This window comes from Elephantulus edwardii, unplaced genomic scaffold (assembly GCF_000299155.1).
Source record: "Elephantulus edwardii isolate Elephantulus edwardi_28Jun2011 unplaced genomic scaffold, EleEdw1.0 scaffold00197, whole genome shotgun sequence".
Lineage (NCBI taxonomy): Eukaryota > Metazoa > Chordata > Mammalia > Macroscelidea > Macroscelididae > Elephantulus > Elephantulus edwardii.
Window position 1 is genome coordinate 2,386,763 of NW_006399947.1, and position 15,317 is coordinate 2,402,079.

The following is a 15,317-nucleotide window of genomic DNA, read 5'->3' on the forward strand; positions in this document are numbered from 1 at the left end:
AAAATAAAGAAGAATCAAAATCTTTTTTATTCTTTTTTCTTTTTTTTTTTTTTTGTTGTTGTTTTGGTGAAGAATGCTGAATATATTATAGATTGCCAAAAGAAAAAGAACAAGTATTTGTTAGAGGAAATGTAGCCAAGGGTGTTCCTTAAAGGCAAGGATGGTGAAACTTTGTCTCACGTATTTCCAGCATATTGTCACAGTAAGGATTGGCGGCAGCTGCAACACTGGACTTGAGGATGGCAGGGATGGTGAGGATAGGGCAGGGTTTTAGTTTGTTGTTCACATGGTCACTAGAGTCATAATCTTATTGACTGCCTTTAACAGCAGTAATCTTAGAACAGCACTCTGCCACATCTTACAGTATGTATGTCTTATAAAACCAGGAATAATGTGAATGTTTTAAGATTTTTACTTGTATCTTAGCTTAATTTAACAATTATTACTTTTTCCTGAGTAGAACTAATACTTCTAATTGTTAAAGCATACTTCTTTTTTTTTCCTGTAAAATAGAAACTTTTATTTAGAATTAAAGCAAATACTTCAGGATAACAAACACAATATTAAACTTCAAGAAATATGCTGCTAATGTGGAGTTAGCATTCATTTGCACAGTTAGAACATGCGGACACACACAGGAGGGAGAGACAACCCTGGGGTACCTCCTCTCATGGTGGGCTGGGGCCACTAGTCCTCCCTCTAGGAATCTAATCTCTGTGAAATGTGTAATCCTTGAAGGAGCCGTTGGGTCTCTTGGGGAGAAAGCTGAAGGTACAGAACAAGGCAGCTCTGTCATCTTGGTTTTTATGGAAGCAGATGAAGATGTGGTCCACTAGGAGCTGCTGCTCGGCCAACTCAAGGAGAACTGTCTTTGCTCCCTTCCAGCAAGCACCACCTTGGGTGCTCAACGTAGAGGATGCTACTGCTGAGCACAGCCCTCCAGGTGATGTGTTTGGCATCTGTGAGCCTAGACTGAACATTAAGAATTTGTGTCTTGTTGCTAGACACTAGTTTCTCTGTTAAATCCAGCCATCTATCAGAGTAAAATGAATTAGCTGAAAGATTGTGATCCCTCTGACTATTCCCCCGCCCACCTGGGATCTTCAGAGGTGGGTGAGGAGCATTAGGAACACCACCAAGTCCTTGGACCCAGATTACTACAGCAATTGAGAGAGATCCTGGAACTGTCACTGCTGCAGCTGCATGGCTGTGTGAGCTGAGGAGCCACATGGGGTGGCTGGAGAGGATGGTGCCCAGGGCTTATCCCCTTCCTTTTCTCTGGTGAAACAGTGGCTGTTGAGGATCTGCAGGGAGGATTTCACTATCCGGCCACTAGGGGTCCAAAACCAGGAAAACCTCCACTTCACCTGTCTGCATCGCCAACACTGCTCATCGTTTGCCAAAGCATACCTTTTTGTATTTTATGGTTAAGTGTTACAAATGTGAAAAGGAAGTACATAGGCAGTTCTCTTTTAATACTCTGACCATAATTTTGTGTCAAAGGATAAAGAATATATAACTCATTAGCTTTTTTTTTTCTTTTAGTCTTTTATCAAATACTTATTTTTATATTGTTCTTCCATGAATAGTTTATATATTCAGCTTAATTTTTAGCCATGTTGATTCTATGACAGCATATTCGCTCATTGTTTTTGTATCAGAAGAGACTCATATCTGACCCTTCAGCAGGTTTGAGTAGTCTATACATCACAAAAGAGGAGCCTGCCCACCTTTTGCCCATGGAGCAGCTGATTCAAACCAGGTGCCCCCTTTGGGTTAGCAGTGCAACTGGCTGTGGACTACAGGACCAGAGCTCCCTCGTATGACAGCCCAGTGTCTTTAATGAAAATCTGTGTCATGTTTTTCCTTCTTCCCAGGTGATTAATCTCACCCTTTAATCTCTTCTTTTCAAGTCCATAACCCCCTTTCAAAGCTTCTTATTGCATCAATAACCTAAATTAAAGCTGGATATTATATAGGAATCTAGAGCATTGAGAGGTCTTCACGTAAAACGTTCTAAATCGACTTCACCAAGCCTCCTTATATTGCCATGATTAAGGATTGCTTCTTTAAAAAAAGAATGGAAAAAGTTTCTTATTGCCCAAGATGTAATACTCTGACTCCAGCAGGTTGTCAATGATAGAATTGTAATGACTACTTTCCTTTTCTTTATAACCTTCAGATTATGTAGAAGCTGAAAGTTCCTATCGTCGAGCTCTTCAAACGTGCCCAGCCTGCTTCCAAAAAGAGAGGTCTATTCTGTTTTCAAATAGAGCTGCAGCAAGAATGAAGCAGGTATGTATCTTTGACCTTTTCTTTTTAATAAATAAATCTCTGATTGTTTCCATGAGATAATTTCTGTTCAGAAACCAACTTTTAAACTCAAAGTTGCTGCTTCCCTTTTCCAGCCCATACATATTCCTGATTAAAAAACCAACCAAACAAAAAGGAGAGGAAAAAACCCACAGAGATGGCAAAAGAATATTTTTGAGAACTTGAGTTAGATTGCTGTTAAAATTCCCCAGTAAAATCATTAAATGAATACTTTTATGGAAGGAAGACTAGGAAAGTTTTTGCTAAACTAGGCCAGGTTAATGAAGCAAGGAGCTAAGTAGCACATGTCCTAGAATAGCTGCAGATTCTTATTTTGGGCCTCTGGAATCATCAGTAAGGACTCAGAGGTGGAGGGAAACACAGACTAAAATTTTGGACTCAAAGATTATTGCTAAAATTCTGATTTTTTAAATTTTTTTTTTTTTTTACGTTAAAGCCATTAAGATTAATGCTCAACAGCTGGTATGAGAAGGGCCCTGTGTAATGTGCAGAACAGGTGTCTTGGGAAGTGCAAAAGCTTTGCTATTTCTGAAGGATCGATAGCCTAATATAATAGGTCAAATTTGGGAAATGTATTTGTTTTAGACTGCTGTATTAAAAATTAGATCGGAAGCATACTCGTCTGATAGTGGATTTTATTATTGAGTTGAAAGGATGAATTAGAAAACAATAATAGCACTTATGTACCTGTGGCTACTTATATCCAAAGTATAATAGGTAGGTTAATCAGCATGCCTTTAAACAACCAAGATTCAGGCTCATGATCAGATGAGATGGTTCATTATTTGTTTGCTTGTATAGATCAGCTACTTTTTGTCACTTTCTTTTTGGTTCTTCCTGAGTTTTAATACCTCTACCAAAATGACGTTGAACCCAGTGTTGTTCTGAGCCTCCTGTGTCACTCTGTCTTGCTGAGGGTCTTGCTCTTATTCTCCGACCCTCTACTTTACCAAGCATAGTGTCCTTCTTCAGGATAACTTCTTGAGGACAAGTTCACAATATTTGAGACAAAGTCTTATCATCCTTCTAAGAAGCACTCTGGCTGCACTTCTCATAGGACAGATTATTTTGTTCCCCCTGACAATCCATAATATATACAGAATTTTTCACCAATACCACAATTAGCAAAAATTCTTTAGTCTTCCTTATTCACTGTCGAACTAAAGAAGTCTTTTGAAACAAATTTCACTACAGTATACTATTTCCGTTGTCATTTTATTTCCATAAGCCTTCATTGATCCTGCGACATAGTCTATGCTGAAAGCTATAGTCTTTCATTTTTACCAGAAAATGCCTTAAGTCCTCTTCATATAGTCCTACCTCTCAGATTATTTGGTCAGCCTGCAGAGTAAATAAGTATGGTGAAAAGATAGAACCCTGATAAACACATTTCTTTAGTTTGAACCATAAGTAATTCTCTTGATTTGTTTAGTCACCTGGCACTTGATCTATGATTTACAGGTTGAAAAGTAGAATTTTTGAAAGGTAGGTTCGCAGACAGTCCCAAGATATATTCAGTATTCTTTGATGGCACCACAATTCAAAGACAAGGAGTTGGAGTCAGAAAATCAAAAGGGCTAAACTCGCTCAGCATATCTTAAGCTCAAGGAACTGAAAAACAAATTCAAACCTTGAGTTGCTATAATCAAGGATGCTTTCGGCAGAATATTAAATGATCCAGGAACTGTTAAAAGAAGATGGAAAGAATATACCAAGTCACTGTATTGAAAGGAATTGGCAGACACAGAAGAATTTCATGAAACAACATATGAGCAAGAGCCTATGGTGATGAAGGAAGACGTTCAAGCTACATTGAAGGAAATAGCAAAAAATAAGGCCCCAGGAATAGATGGTATACCAGTTGACATATTTCAGCTAACAGATGCTGCCCTGGACGTGCTTACCAAGTTGTGCCAAGAAGTCTGGAGCACAACCACTTGGCCAACTGACTGGGAAGAGATCTATATTTGTTCCTATCCCAAAGAAAGGTGACCCAACAGAGTGTGGAAACTGTAGAACAATATCATTGATTTCACATGCAAGCAGGTTTCTACTGAAGATTATCCAAAACGATTGGCACAGCACATCAGCAGAGAACTGCCAGAAGTCCAGGCTGGGTATAGAAGGGGTCGTGGTACTAGGGATATTATAGCTAATGTTGGCTGGATCTTAGTTGAAAGCAGGGAATACCAGCGGAATGTCTATCCGTGTTTCATTAACTATGCAAAGACATTTGACTGTGTGGATCATAACAAACTGTGGCTGACTCTGAGAAGAATGGGAATCCCAGAACACTTGATCGTGCTAATGAGAAACCTATACTTGGACCAAGAGGCAGTCCTCAGAACAGAGCAAGGAAACACTGCATGATTCAAAATTGGAAAGGGTGTATGCCAGGGATGTGTCCTGTCTCCATACCTTTTCAACCTGTATGCAGAACAGATTATCCGGAGTCTAGGCTCTATAAGGAGAAATGTGGTGTCAGGATATGTGGAAGATCTATCAACAATCTGTGTTATGCAGATGACACAACCCTGCTTGTTGAAACTGAGGAGGACCTGAAGCGCTTATTACAGAGGGTCAAGGACTGCAGCCTTCAATATAGATTGAGGCTTAATGTCAAGAAGACAAAAATTCTCACCACTGGACCAATTAGCAGCATCAGGATGGATGGTGAAGAGATTGGGATTGTTCACAGCTTTAGTTTGCTTGGCCCCACAGTCAACATTCTTGGCACCAGTAGCCAGGATATTAGAAGACATATTGCCATGGGAAAGTCTGCTGTTAGGGACCTCTCCAGAGTACTGAAGAGCAGTGGTGTCTCTGGAGAGTAAGGTGCATCTGATACAGGCCATGGTCTTTGCCATCAGTTGTTATGCATCGGAGAGTTGGACAATGACTAGGGAGAATAGAAGAATTGATGCCTTTGAGCTGTGGTTCTGGAGAAGAGTATTGAGGGTACCAGGGACTGCTAGGAAAACAATCAGATTCATCCTGGAAAGGGTTAAACCGGGCTGCTCCTTGAAGGCAAGGATTCTGAGGCTTCATCTAACATACTTTGGACATGTTGTAAGGAGGGACCAACCGGTCCTTGGAAAGGGACATCATGCTTGGTAGGGTGGAGGGGAAGGCCCTCTATGAGGTGGATTGATTCAGTGACTGGGGTAATCAGGATGGGTGTATCCGAGACAGTGGGATTGGCACAAGACAGAGCAGAGTTTAGGGCTGTTGTACATAGAGTCACAATGAGCCGCAAGCGACTTGACAGCACACAACAACAACAACTTCCTTAGTGATTGTCCAACTTTCACATGTGATTTGAGCAATGGAAAATACCATGGTTTGGGCTAGGTGCACCTTAATCTATAAACTAACATCTTTGCTCTTTAGTACTTTGAAGAGGTCCTTGACAGCAGATTTTTCCAGTGCAACACATCTTTTGTTTCTTTGACTGCTTCTTACATGGATGTTGATTTGAAGATCCAAGTAAAATGAAATTCTTAACATCTTTAATCTTCTCCATTTATCATGATGTTGCCTGTTGGTCCAGTTGTGAAGATTTTTTTGTTGTTGTTGTTGGTTTTGAAGTGTAATCCACACTGAAGACCATAGCACAGCTTGATGATAAGCCTCCCTCCAGTCTTAATGCCACATTCTTCATATAGTCCAACTTTGAAGGACTATTTGTTCAGCGTACAGATTGATTGTTACTGCAAAAGAATAAAAACTTAATGGACACCTTTTTTTTCTTTTACGATACCATGTTGTATCTCCCCGTTCTTTTGAATAGCTGCTTCTTGATTTGTGTACAGGTTCTCTGTGAGAACAACCAAATGTCTTTCCCATTCTTCACAGTATTATCTATAACTTATTATGATCCACACAGTTTAATTTGCATAGTCATCAAAACACAAATAAGCATCTTTGTTCTATTCTTACAGTCTTCCAAGATCTTTCTAACATCAACAGTGATACTCATCATTCAATACATTGAAGCTTGGTTAATAACTTCTTTTTTAAAAACTAATCCATTTGCTTTTAAGTTTAGAGCAGTTTTCCTGTTGGATCCTTTTTTCCTTACACATTCATGGCATTCCTGTTGACAGCACTTTCTATACAACTCTGTAGAATATAGAAAGAAAAGGGTGTAAGTTACAAGGAATTCTCAGAGCTAACTGTGACTTACTTCTTTCCTGAGAAAACATCCTGTCATTCTTAGACTGATTACTGTAATAGTGTTAACACTCTCTTTTAGCAATTAGGGAACAAGGCAGCGGGCCAGGCTCCCATTTTGGAGACAGCTGAAGACTAATGACAAGACAGAGTAGTTGGGAGGGAGCCACACTCTAGCTGTAGCTTCCCTGGGCTTAGGTCTTGCTTTCTTCTCTTGTCCTTTTGGGAAGAAGTTGTGTGAGACTTAACTATCCTGAACCTCAGTTCCCAGGATCTGTTTTTTTAAAAAAAAACAAACAAAACCGTTACAGAAATACTGTCCTCAGCTTACATCAGGAAAGCCATTTCTAATGGAAACACCAAGCCTTTTCTTGAAGAGGCCAAGAGGAAGTCTGAGTGTACACAACTGGCTCTCATTCTTGTCCAAGGATAGCATTGTTAGTGAGATTTTGTTCTGTGTGTTTTCTTCTTCAAAATAACATTAAGAGGACTGTTAAATGTTGTTTTTGTTATTGCTAATTTGCTGGTGATTCAGAACCAACTCAAAGCCGACCCTTCAGCAGGTTTTCAGAGACTGTAAATTGCATGGAAGGAGATTGCCCATCTTTTTTCCTACAGAACAGCTGGCGGATTTGAATTGTCTGCCTTTGTATTAGCAGAGAAACACCTTACCACAGGGCCACCCTACTATAAAATTAGAGACTTGAAAATATCCAGGATAAATGCCCTGGAGCATATGCTGTGCAGGCTCAGCAGCCTTGAGTTAAGTATCCCTGGCCAAGCTTTATATCTCTTGACTAGAAAGAGAGAGGGTAAACTGGAGTTACCAGGGAGTGTTAACCTCTGGGGCTAGATATAGATGAGCAAACACTCCTAAAAGAATGAGGTTTTTAAAGTAAGAAAGATAGTGAAACCTGATGTAGCTGGAACTTGCTACTTTGAATCCACCCAGCCAGCAACTATGGTAGAAACACCTGGTAATCTACTTCCGCCTGGTAATCTACTTCCGTAACAGAACAGCTTTGACAGCCTTGAGGAATGCAGTTCAACTCTGACACACATTGAGTCTCCATGGATCAGAAACAGGTCTACAGCCACAGGTTTGAGGATATGTCTGTGTTTGTGTATATATTATATATACAACAACAACATAGAAGAACGGTAAATAAGTTAATCTTTTTCCCCCACACACTCCACTTTGGAGACGACTGTTCTAAATGATAGATAATAATACCTGGGTTCCCTGGTTAATAGGTGAGTCTCAAACAAAGGATTCTGTGGTGAAATACCTTAACCATTGATCTAAAGAGGCTAATTGATAAGATTCACTGCCAATCATTAACAACTTCTAATTTGGGGAAAGTGGACATTTTGGAGTTAGAAAACATCTTAGATAGCATCCAGGTGTATATGTCTTGGATGAGAAATAGGAAGTGGCAAAGCAAACAGCAAGTTAGATAATACCTAGTGTTTATTATGCTTCTGGATTCAACAAATTAGTTAATCAAATCATTTGTTTGATCCATTGTTTTGCACATTTGTTTCATCAATTATTTTAAAGTAAAGTTTATAATTAAGACTAAAGACAAGCCACTCTATAAATAAATGAATTACTGTATACGTTCTGGAGCATACCACTTTAAGTTTTGATAGTATACTAACAATTAAAATTAAAAAAAGATCCACAAACCTATTGCCCTTGAGTCAATTCTGATTCCCAGTGAACCCCTGAGACAGAACCGCCCCATAAGGTTCCCATGGCTTTAATCTCTATGCACGTAGACTGTCACATCTTTCTTCTGTGGAGCAGCTGGTGGGTTCAAACTGCTTTATTCATTGCACTAAAAACCAATCCCTACAACTAACTAAAGCTGAGAATAGTTTGATTAATTGGCTATTTTCTCTGCTTATTTAGAAGTTTTCTAAATGCAGACATTCTAATATGCCTTATACATATCTACTTTAGGAGAGATGCTGTATCAGCTATTTACCGGAATCCTTTCTGATCTAAACTGTCCCATGTAATTTTGGGTTCTAGCTTGGAAGCAACATGCTTGTTTTCTTGTGATTTATGTGAAAAGCATTCTGCATCTCTCAAAAGCAGATGATTATTAGTGATCAACTCATATCATTAAGCCTTTAGGCCACTGAAGAAAGGACTAGGGTGACACATACTAATACTGTATTTCCTTTTAGGACAAGAAAGAGATGGCTCTCAGTGACTGCAGCAAAGGTACAGACTTCTTTGTCATCTTACATGTTACATGGAATTCAAGAACATTTCTGGTGCTAGACAGCCTAGTTTTCACCAAGTGTGCCCTCATATGTGTCCCCTTCTGGTACATGTATAGACGAGGCTTATATTTGTCTGAGGTCTCTTGTATAGTAATTGTCACCTTTGGATAAGCATGCCTTTGAATGGATAGCTCAATCCATTTCTCCTATAATTATAAATATATAAGAGACAGTTTCAAGGCACTTGGACACTCAAGAGTTTGTTGTTCGGTTTGGGTTTTTAGGTGGGGGTTGCAGGGGTTTCCATCCTCATGGTCTCCAAATTACTTCCCTTTGCATTCCAGATTTTAGCTGCTGTTAGACCATTTGCATTTGTTTATTTGGGTATTTTTGAGGGGGGTGAGCTCAGTATCTTGAGTTGTCATAACATTCTTCCATACCTACTTCTATCACTTTATTTCTTCTTTCAGATTCTATACATTGAATTAATCTCTTGCTACCTATTATTTGAGTTTCATTAAGACCTTTGCACTCCATCACCTTAAAAAAGACCTAAGATCACTTAGTTTGCTTTTGGTTTCCAAAATTTCCTGATAGGCTAGAGAGGTAACTTGCCTTTCAAACTTGGTGTGGAGAAGACTCATGCCCACTTATCATTGTGATCTTACTACTCTTGTTAGGTTTTCTAACTAATTACTGGATTTAGTTTCTACTTTCTTTTTTTATTAAAGATAATCCTAGAGTTGGAAAATACCTTATATGTTACCTAGTCCACTTGCCCTAAGCATGAATTCTTTATTCTGTTTCTTCTTTACATTCACCACCATCTCTACTGGCTTTTTTTTTTTTAAAAAAAAGACTATTTTCTTTATATTATCTTAATGAAATTGCCACTACATTAGAATCTAGACACTCCTTCTGTCTATTACTGTTATGAACTATAATTGGCTCTGAACATACACTTTGGCTTCAGAAGAAGGTGTCTGACCTGTCCCTTCTGACTAAGGTGTGTGGATTTGGATAGTTCAGAACATGCTACTGATTTTTAGAGCTTCTTTCCCTTTAACCAAATGGTAAGAAAATGCCTCATAAGCTTGATTGGCATAAGCAGTTCATTTCCAAATGTAGCCCTAACTGTAAGAAAGTTTGATTGAATCAACATTTTTCTTGGGTATATGGCATTGTGTCCATAGATAGAAGTACATTAAACATCCTCTACTGTTGAATCAGTTCCAACTTATAATGACTCTGTAGGATGGAAAAGAGCTGCCTCACAGGGTTTACAAGGCTAAAGCCTTGATTGAATCAGTCTGCCACATCTTTCTTCCAAAGAATAGCTAATGTGTTTCAACCATCGATGTTTGGGTGGCAGACAAGTGCTTTAATTGCTTTACTCATTAGCACTAGAGTTCCTTCCATTGATACGGGTGTGGTCTCTTTGCATAAAGGAGCACACGCATGCACACACATGCTCAGGTCATATATCTTCTTGGGAAAGAACTTATGCCTGAGGATCACATCAGAGCCCATAACTTGTCATCAGTCATATGCAGCACTGTCAATGCCAGTCACTTTACAGTTATCAACTTTGGCATAAAGTTTAAATCTGTTAGGTTTTTTTCCTTATAGATTAGGAAACAATACATAAGATATCTGTATTGTTTTTGAGGTGTTTGGTCTTGTAAATTAGGGGATTCGTTTTTTTTAAAGATAGTAGAGGTCTCTGGAGTGGTTTTTTTCTGTGGGAGTTATAATAGTAAATAGGGAGTTGTGCTCCCAAACCCAAATGCAGGTGGTTCACATCTCCAGCAGCTCCATGGAAAAATAAGGGCAATCACTCCGTGTGATTTACAGCCTCTGAAACTACTCTTTACGTTAGTTCTGACTCTACATCAATGCGTTTGAGGTTTCAGGGTAAAAGTTTTGTTTTGTTTTATTATTTTTTTGTGTGTACCATCAAATCGGATCTGACAGGTACAGGAGGACATTGTCCCTCCTTCTCCAGCAGAGCATCTGGTGGATTCAAACTGCATACCTCTGGGATTGCAGAGCAGCTTCTTGCCACTAGGCCACCAGAGCTCCCTAGGGTTTGTTTTTGCAACTGAGGATATTGTAAGGACGGGTGGCATACTGGTCAGAGGGGCTTTGACAGGCAGAAGTGACGATGTGGAATGCTCCAGACGTTTGGGGTTCTTCCAGAAAACTATCTGCTGACATGTTAGCCTATATAAATTGAAATATCATTTTTCTGATTTCTTCAGAGCAAATTTTATTAAAATGGAAAGAATTATCTCTCACTGCAGTCTCTACTTTTTCTTCTCATCCTCTCCTTACTCCATTTCTGTTAGGCTGCTTTCTGTTCATCCATGGCAGTCAGCAGTGTGCTTTCTTTTTGTTCTGTTTCATTGGCTATTCTTTGCTGTTGGGAATTCCCCCCTTGCCCCATCCACTTCAACATGTTGGAAGTCCCCACATCTTAATCTTATGTTAGGCCTTCCCCCCCCACTCCATTTTCCCCCTAGGTGATCTCATCCATTTCTGTTTACGTGCTTTAAATACCATCTTCATTCTAATGTTTATATCTAAAGTTCTAGATTCTTCTCTGTAGCCAAGTCTTATATCCTTTGACAAGCATAGCAGCATTTTTTGGATGCCTAAACGGCACCTCAAATTTCAGGTGCTCGGAACAGAACTGTGGTACCCATGCTCCCTCACTCCCCCCACCTTCGATAGATAGACATAGACACATGCACAACATGTAGTTCCCTCATGCTTGTTTTGTTTCACCATGGTATTAAATGGCAAAGTGATCCTTTGAAAATGTAAATCATCTTATGTCTTTAGCCTTCTTGAAACCCCTCCAGTAGGTTCTCATCGCACAGGAAAATCTAAATCCTTTCTCTGGCTAATAAGGCCCTCCATGATCTGGACCTTGCCTGCCTTTTCACTCGCGTCTGTTCCCTTTCCTCCAACTACACATTCACATGCCGAAGTTATTCTTGCTTTAAACCCTGTAAGTCCTTGTACACATTCCCCTGTTCCTTCAAATGACTGGCCTCTCTAATGTTTCCTCTTCATAGTATCTGGCCTCTCTGTGATGTTGCCACATTCCCCTTCACTTGTAATCACATTTCCTGGCTTTATTTTTCTTCAGGGCTCTGTTACTATCTAAAACTATGTACCCGTATGCTGTCTACGCTGGCCTACTAGGACAGCACAAAACTTCATGAGGCCAAGGGCCTGGTCTATTATGTAAACCATCGTACCTCCAAAGATATGTTACGTTAGATGCCCATAATATTTGCTAGATAAATATTCAGATTAAAATGTTGAGCTTAAGCACAGCAGAGATAGTGAGGATGGTGCAGGAGTGAGAAGGGTTTCTTTTGTTGCATAGAAGGTTCCATATGAGTTAGAGCCGACTCAGCAGCCTCTAACAACAACAGTGTGAATAGAAAGTTGGAGAGCTAATGAGACAGGTATCGGAGGGAATATGGAGTTGTTTGGTGCCCTCAAGTTGACTGCTATTTATAGTGATCCTAAGGACAAAAGATCAGAACCTTGCCCTGGACCGTCCTCATGATCTCTGTCATGCTCAGGCCCATTGTAGTCACTGTGTCACTCCGTTTCCTTAAGGGTCTTCCTCTCTTTACTGACTCTCTACCTGTCCCAGCATGATGATGTCCCTCTCCATGGACTAGTTCCTCCTGAAAATAAACCCAAAATAAGTGACATGAAGACTCACCATCCTTGCCTCTAGAGTAGTGATTCTTGCTTGATAAAGAGATGCTATAATGATTTCATGGTCCTAGAACAGTAGTTTGAAGAAACAACAGTTTAAGCTAAAAATGTAACCTCAATCAATAGCCGTGGCCTAGGAAAAAAGAGAATGACAGCAGAGTTTGCCACCCTCGCATTTTCTCTTACTCTTTCCTGTGCACTTAAGATAGGTGTTCTGGGCCAAGGACCAGGCAGAGTCAAGGATGGGGTATAGACCAGCTGTGACCCATACGCGAAACCCACATGTTTTTGTACAGACTGAAAGTGAAGAATAGGTTTGATATTTCAAATGGGGGAAAAAGAAGAAAAAAGAATAACATTTCATGACATGGGAAAAATTAGGTGGAATTCAAATTTCGGTGTCCATTTTTTTAAAAAAAGGCTTTATTGGAACAATCCCAAAATTGTTGGTAAAGCAGCATTGTGTAGCTGAAGGTATGTATGTGGACCATGTTTCTTCGTGGTAACAATTCTTTCTTTTCCTTCTACAGCAATTAATTTAAACCCCAGCTATATCAGGGCAATATTAAGAAGAGCAGAGTTGTATGAGAAGACAGACAAACTGGATGAAGCCTTAGAAGACTATAAATCTGTATTAGAAAAAGATCCATCAGTACATCAAGCAAGAGAAGCTTGTATGGTAAAACATAAATATATCTTTTCTTTTTCTTTTAAAAAAATATTTTCCTCATGTTTTGAGTGAAAGTTTACAGAACAAATTGGCATTTCATATCCATGCGAAAAGTGATTTTTTGTTCTTTCGTTGCCATCATGTCAGACTTGACTTGTAGCTGACCTGCCACTGGGAGATTTGAACTACCGGACAGGTGCCACTTTTGGGGTAGCATCACACCTATGGGCTGGAGTATTAACTGTCTTTAATTCCTGCAGTTGACAAAATATTTTATCTGAGAATTAAATTAGCCAAATGCAATTTATTTTGTCCCTTTTATGAATAATTTCAGGTTTGCCCTTCTAACTTTGTCACAATTTTTTATTCTCTTTACCTAAACAACAATGTGTAGAGCAAGATGTATATGCTACAGACTTGAACATATATGTGTGTTCGGGTAAGTCTGGTCAGGGAAGTAACAGATGTTCAAATAAGTTTGAGAAACAAGTACTTTAACAAGTTGACCAGGTTTCTTGCCTACCGGTCTCTTCAGGTAGCCATTAGAGTGAAGAGCTCCATTATGCATTTCCAGTATAATAAGAGTGATTGGTGGAGCAAAAAAAGGCTGCAAGCATTTTTTCATTTAAAGCAAACTTTCACATTGAAGCAAGAGTTTAACATTTTAAATAGTTTAGAAGATGCCGTGGTACTAAGGATATCATAGCTAATGTTAGATGGATCTAAGCAGAGATTGGCTTTTGACTGTGTGCATCACAACAAACTATGGCTGACTCTGAGAAGAATGGGAATCCCAGAGCACTTGATTGTGCTTATGCGAAACCTATACCAGGAGGCAGTTTTCAGAAAAGAGCAAGGAAACACTGCATCATTCAAAATCAGGAAGGGTGTATGCCACAGATATGTCCTATCTCCATACCTTTTCAATCTATATGTGGAACAGAACATCCAGAATGCTGGGCTCTATGAGGAGGAATGTGGCATTAGGATTGGAAGAAGACTCATCAGCAATCTGTGTTATGCAGATGATATAACACCCTGCTTGCTGAAACTGAGGAGGATGTAAAGCACTTGCTGCAGAAGGTCAAGGACTGCAACCTTAAATATAGATTGAAGCTCAACATTAAGAAAACAAAAGATCCTCACCACTGGGCCTATTGGCAGCATTGTGATAAACGGTAAAGAGATTAACATTGTTAACAGCTTTAGTTTGCTTGACTCCACAGTCAGCACTCTTGATACCAGCAGCGAGGAAATCAAAAGACAAATTGCGTTGGGAAAGTTTGCTGTCGGAGACCTCTCTAGCGTATTGAAGAGCAACAGTATCAGTCTAGAGACTAATCCAGGCTATGCTCTTTGCAATTACTTGTTATGCATCAGAAAGTTGGACAATGATTAGGGATGATAGAGAATTGATGCCTTTGAGCTGTGGTGCTGGAGAAGAGTACTGAATATACCACGGACTGCTAGGAAAACAAACAGGTTCATCTTGGGGAAGGTAAAACTAGGCTGCTCCTTGGAGGCAAAGATTCTGAAGCTTCGTCTGGCATATTTTGGGCGTATTGCAAGAAGTGCCTGGTCCTTGGAGAGGGACATCAGGCTTGGTAGGGTGGAGGGACAGTGCAGGAGAGTAAGACCCTTGATGAGATGGACTGATTCAGTGATTGAGGTAATGGAGGTACCTGTGTCAGATAATAAGGTTGGCACAGGATAGAGGAGGGTTCAGAGCTGTTGTACATAAGGTCACTATGATTCAACGGCACATAACAACAACAACAAAATGAAATTTTACTCTGTAAGAAATCCGGGTCTGATCATGAAAATGGAAAGATTTGGACACCCTTTGTTGTCATTGAATTCCTACACACTGGTGTTCAGCTAGAGCTCTTCCGTTCTAACACGAAGCTCACCACTTCCTGTTGCCTTAATCCATCTCCTTTACTCATTTACATTTCCTCTCTGGCCCCAGGAACTTTTAAACCCTGCTGTACAAAAGTTCATACTTATTTTGTGGGACAATTATTCCACAGAACAAATCTGGAGAATGTTTGCAGATCTCGGTCTGTGTTGATACCTGATTTTCCTCTTTTAAGAAAACTTCAAGTGGATACTTGCAATAGTAACATCCTTTCTTTTTCTTTTTTTCTTTTTTTTTTTTTTTTTT

The 15,317-nt window shown here is 39.5% G+C and overlaps 1 protein-coding gene and 1 pseudogene across 1 annotated transcript in view; one reads left to right on the plus strand and one right to left on the minus strand.

Annotated features, from left to right (window-relative positions):
• The window catches only part of TTC1 (tetratricopeptide repeat domain 1), a 66,761-nt gene that overhangs the window by 33,984 nt on the left and 17,460 nt on the right, over window positions 1–15,317 (plus strand). The window contains exons 3-5 of the mRNA XM_006897050.1: window positions 2,183–2,295; window positions 8,704–8,740; window positions 13,014–13,157. Of these exons, the coding sequence (XP_006897112.1) occupies window positions 2,183–2,295; window positions 8,704–8,740; window positions 13,014–13,157 (294 nt within the window). The remainder of the gene's footprint in view (window positions 1–2,182; window positions 2,296–8,703; window positions 8,741–13,013; window positions 13,158–15,317) is intronic.
• On the minus strand, window positions 708–1,393 carry LOC102853265 (annotated as a pseudogene).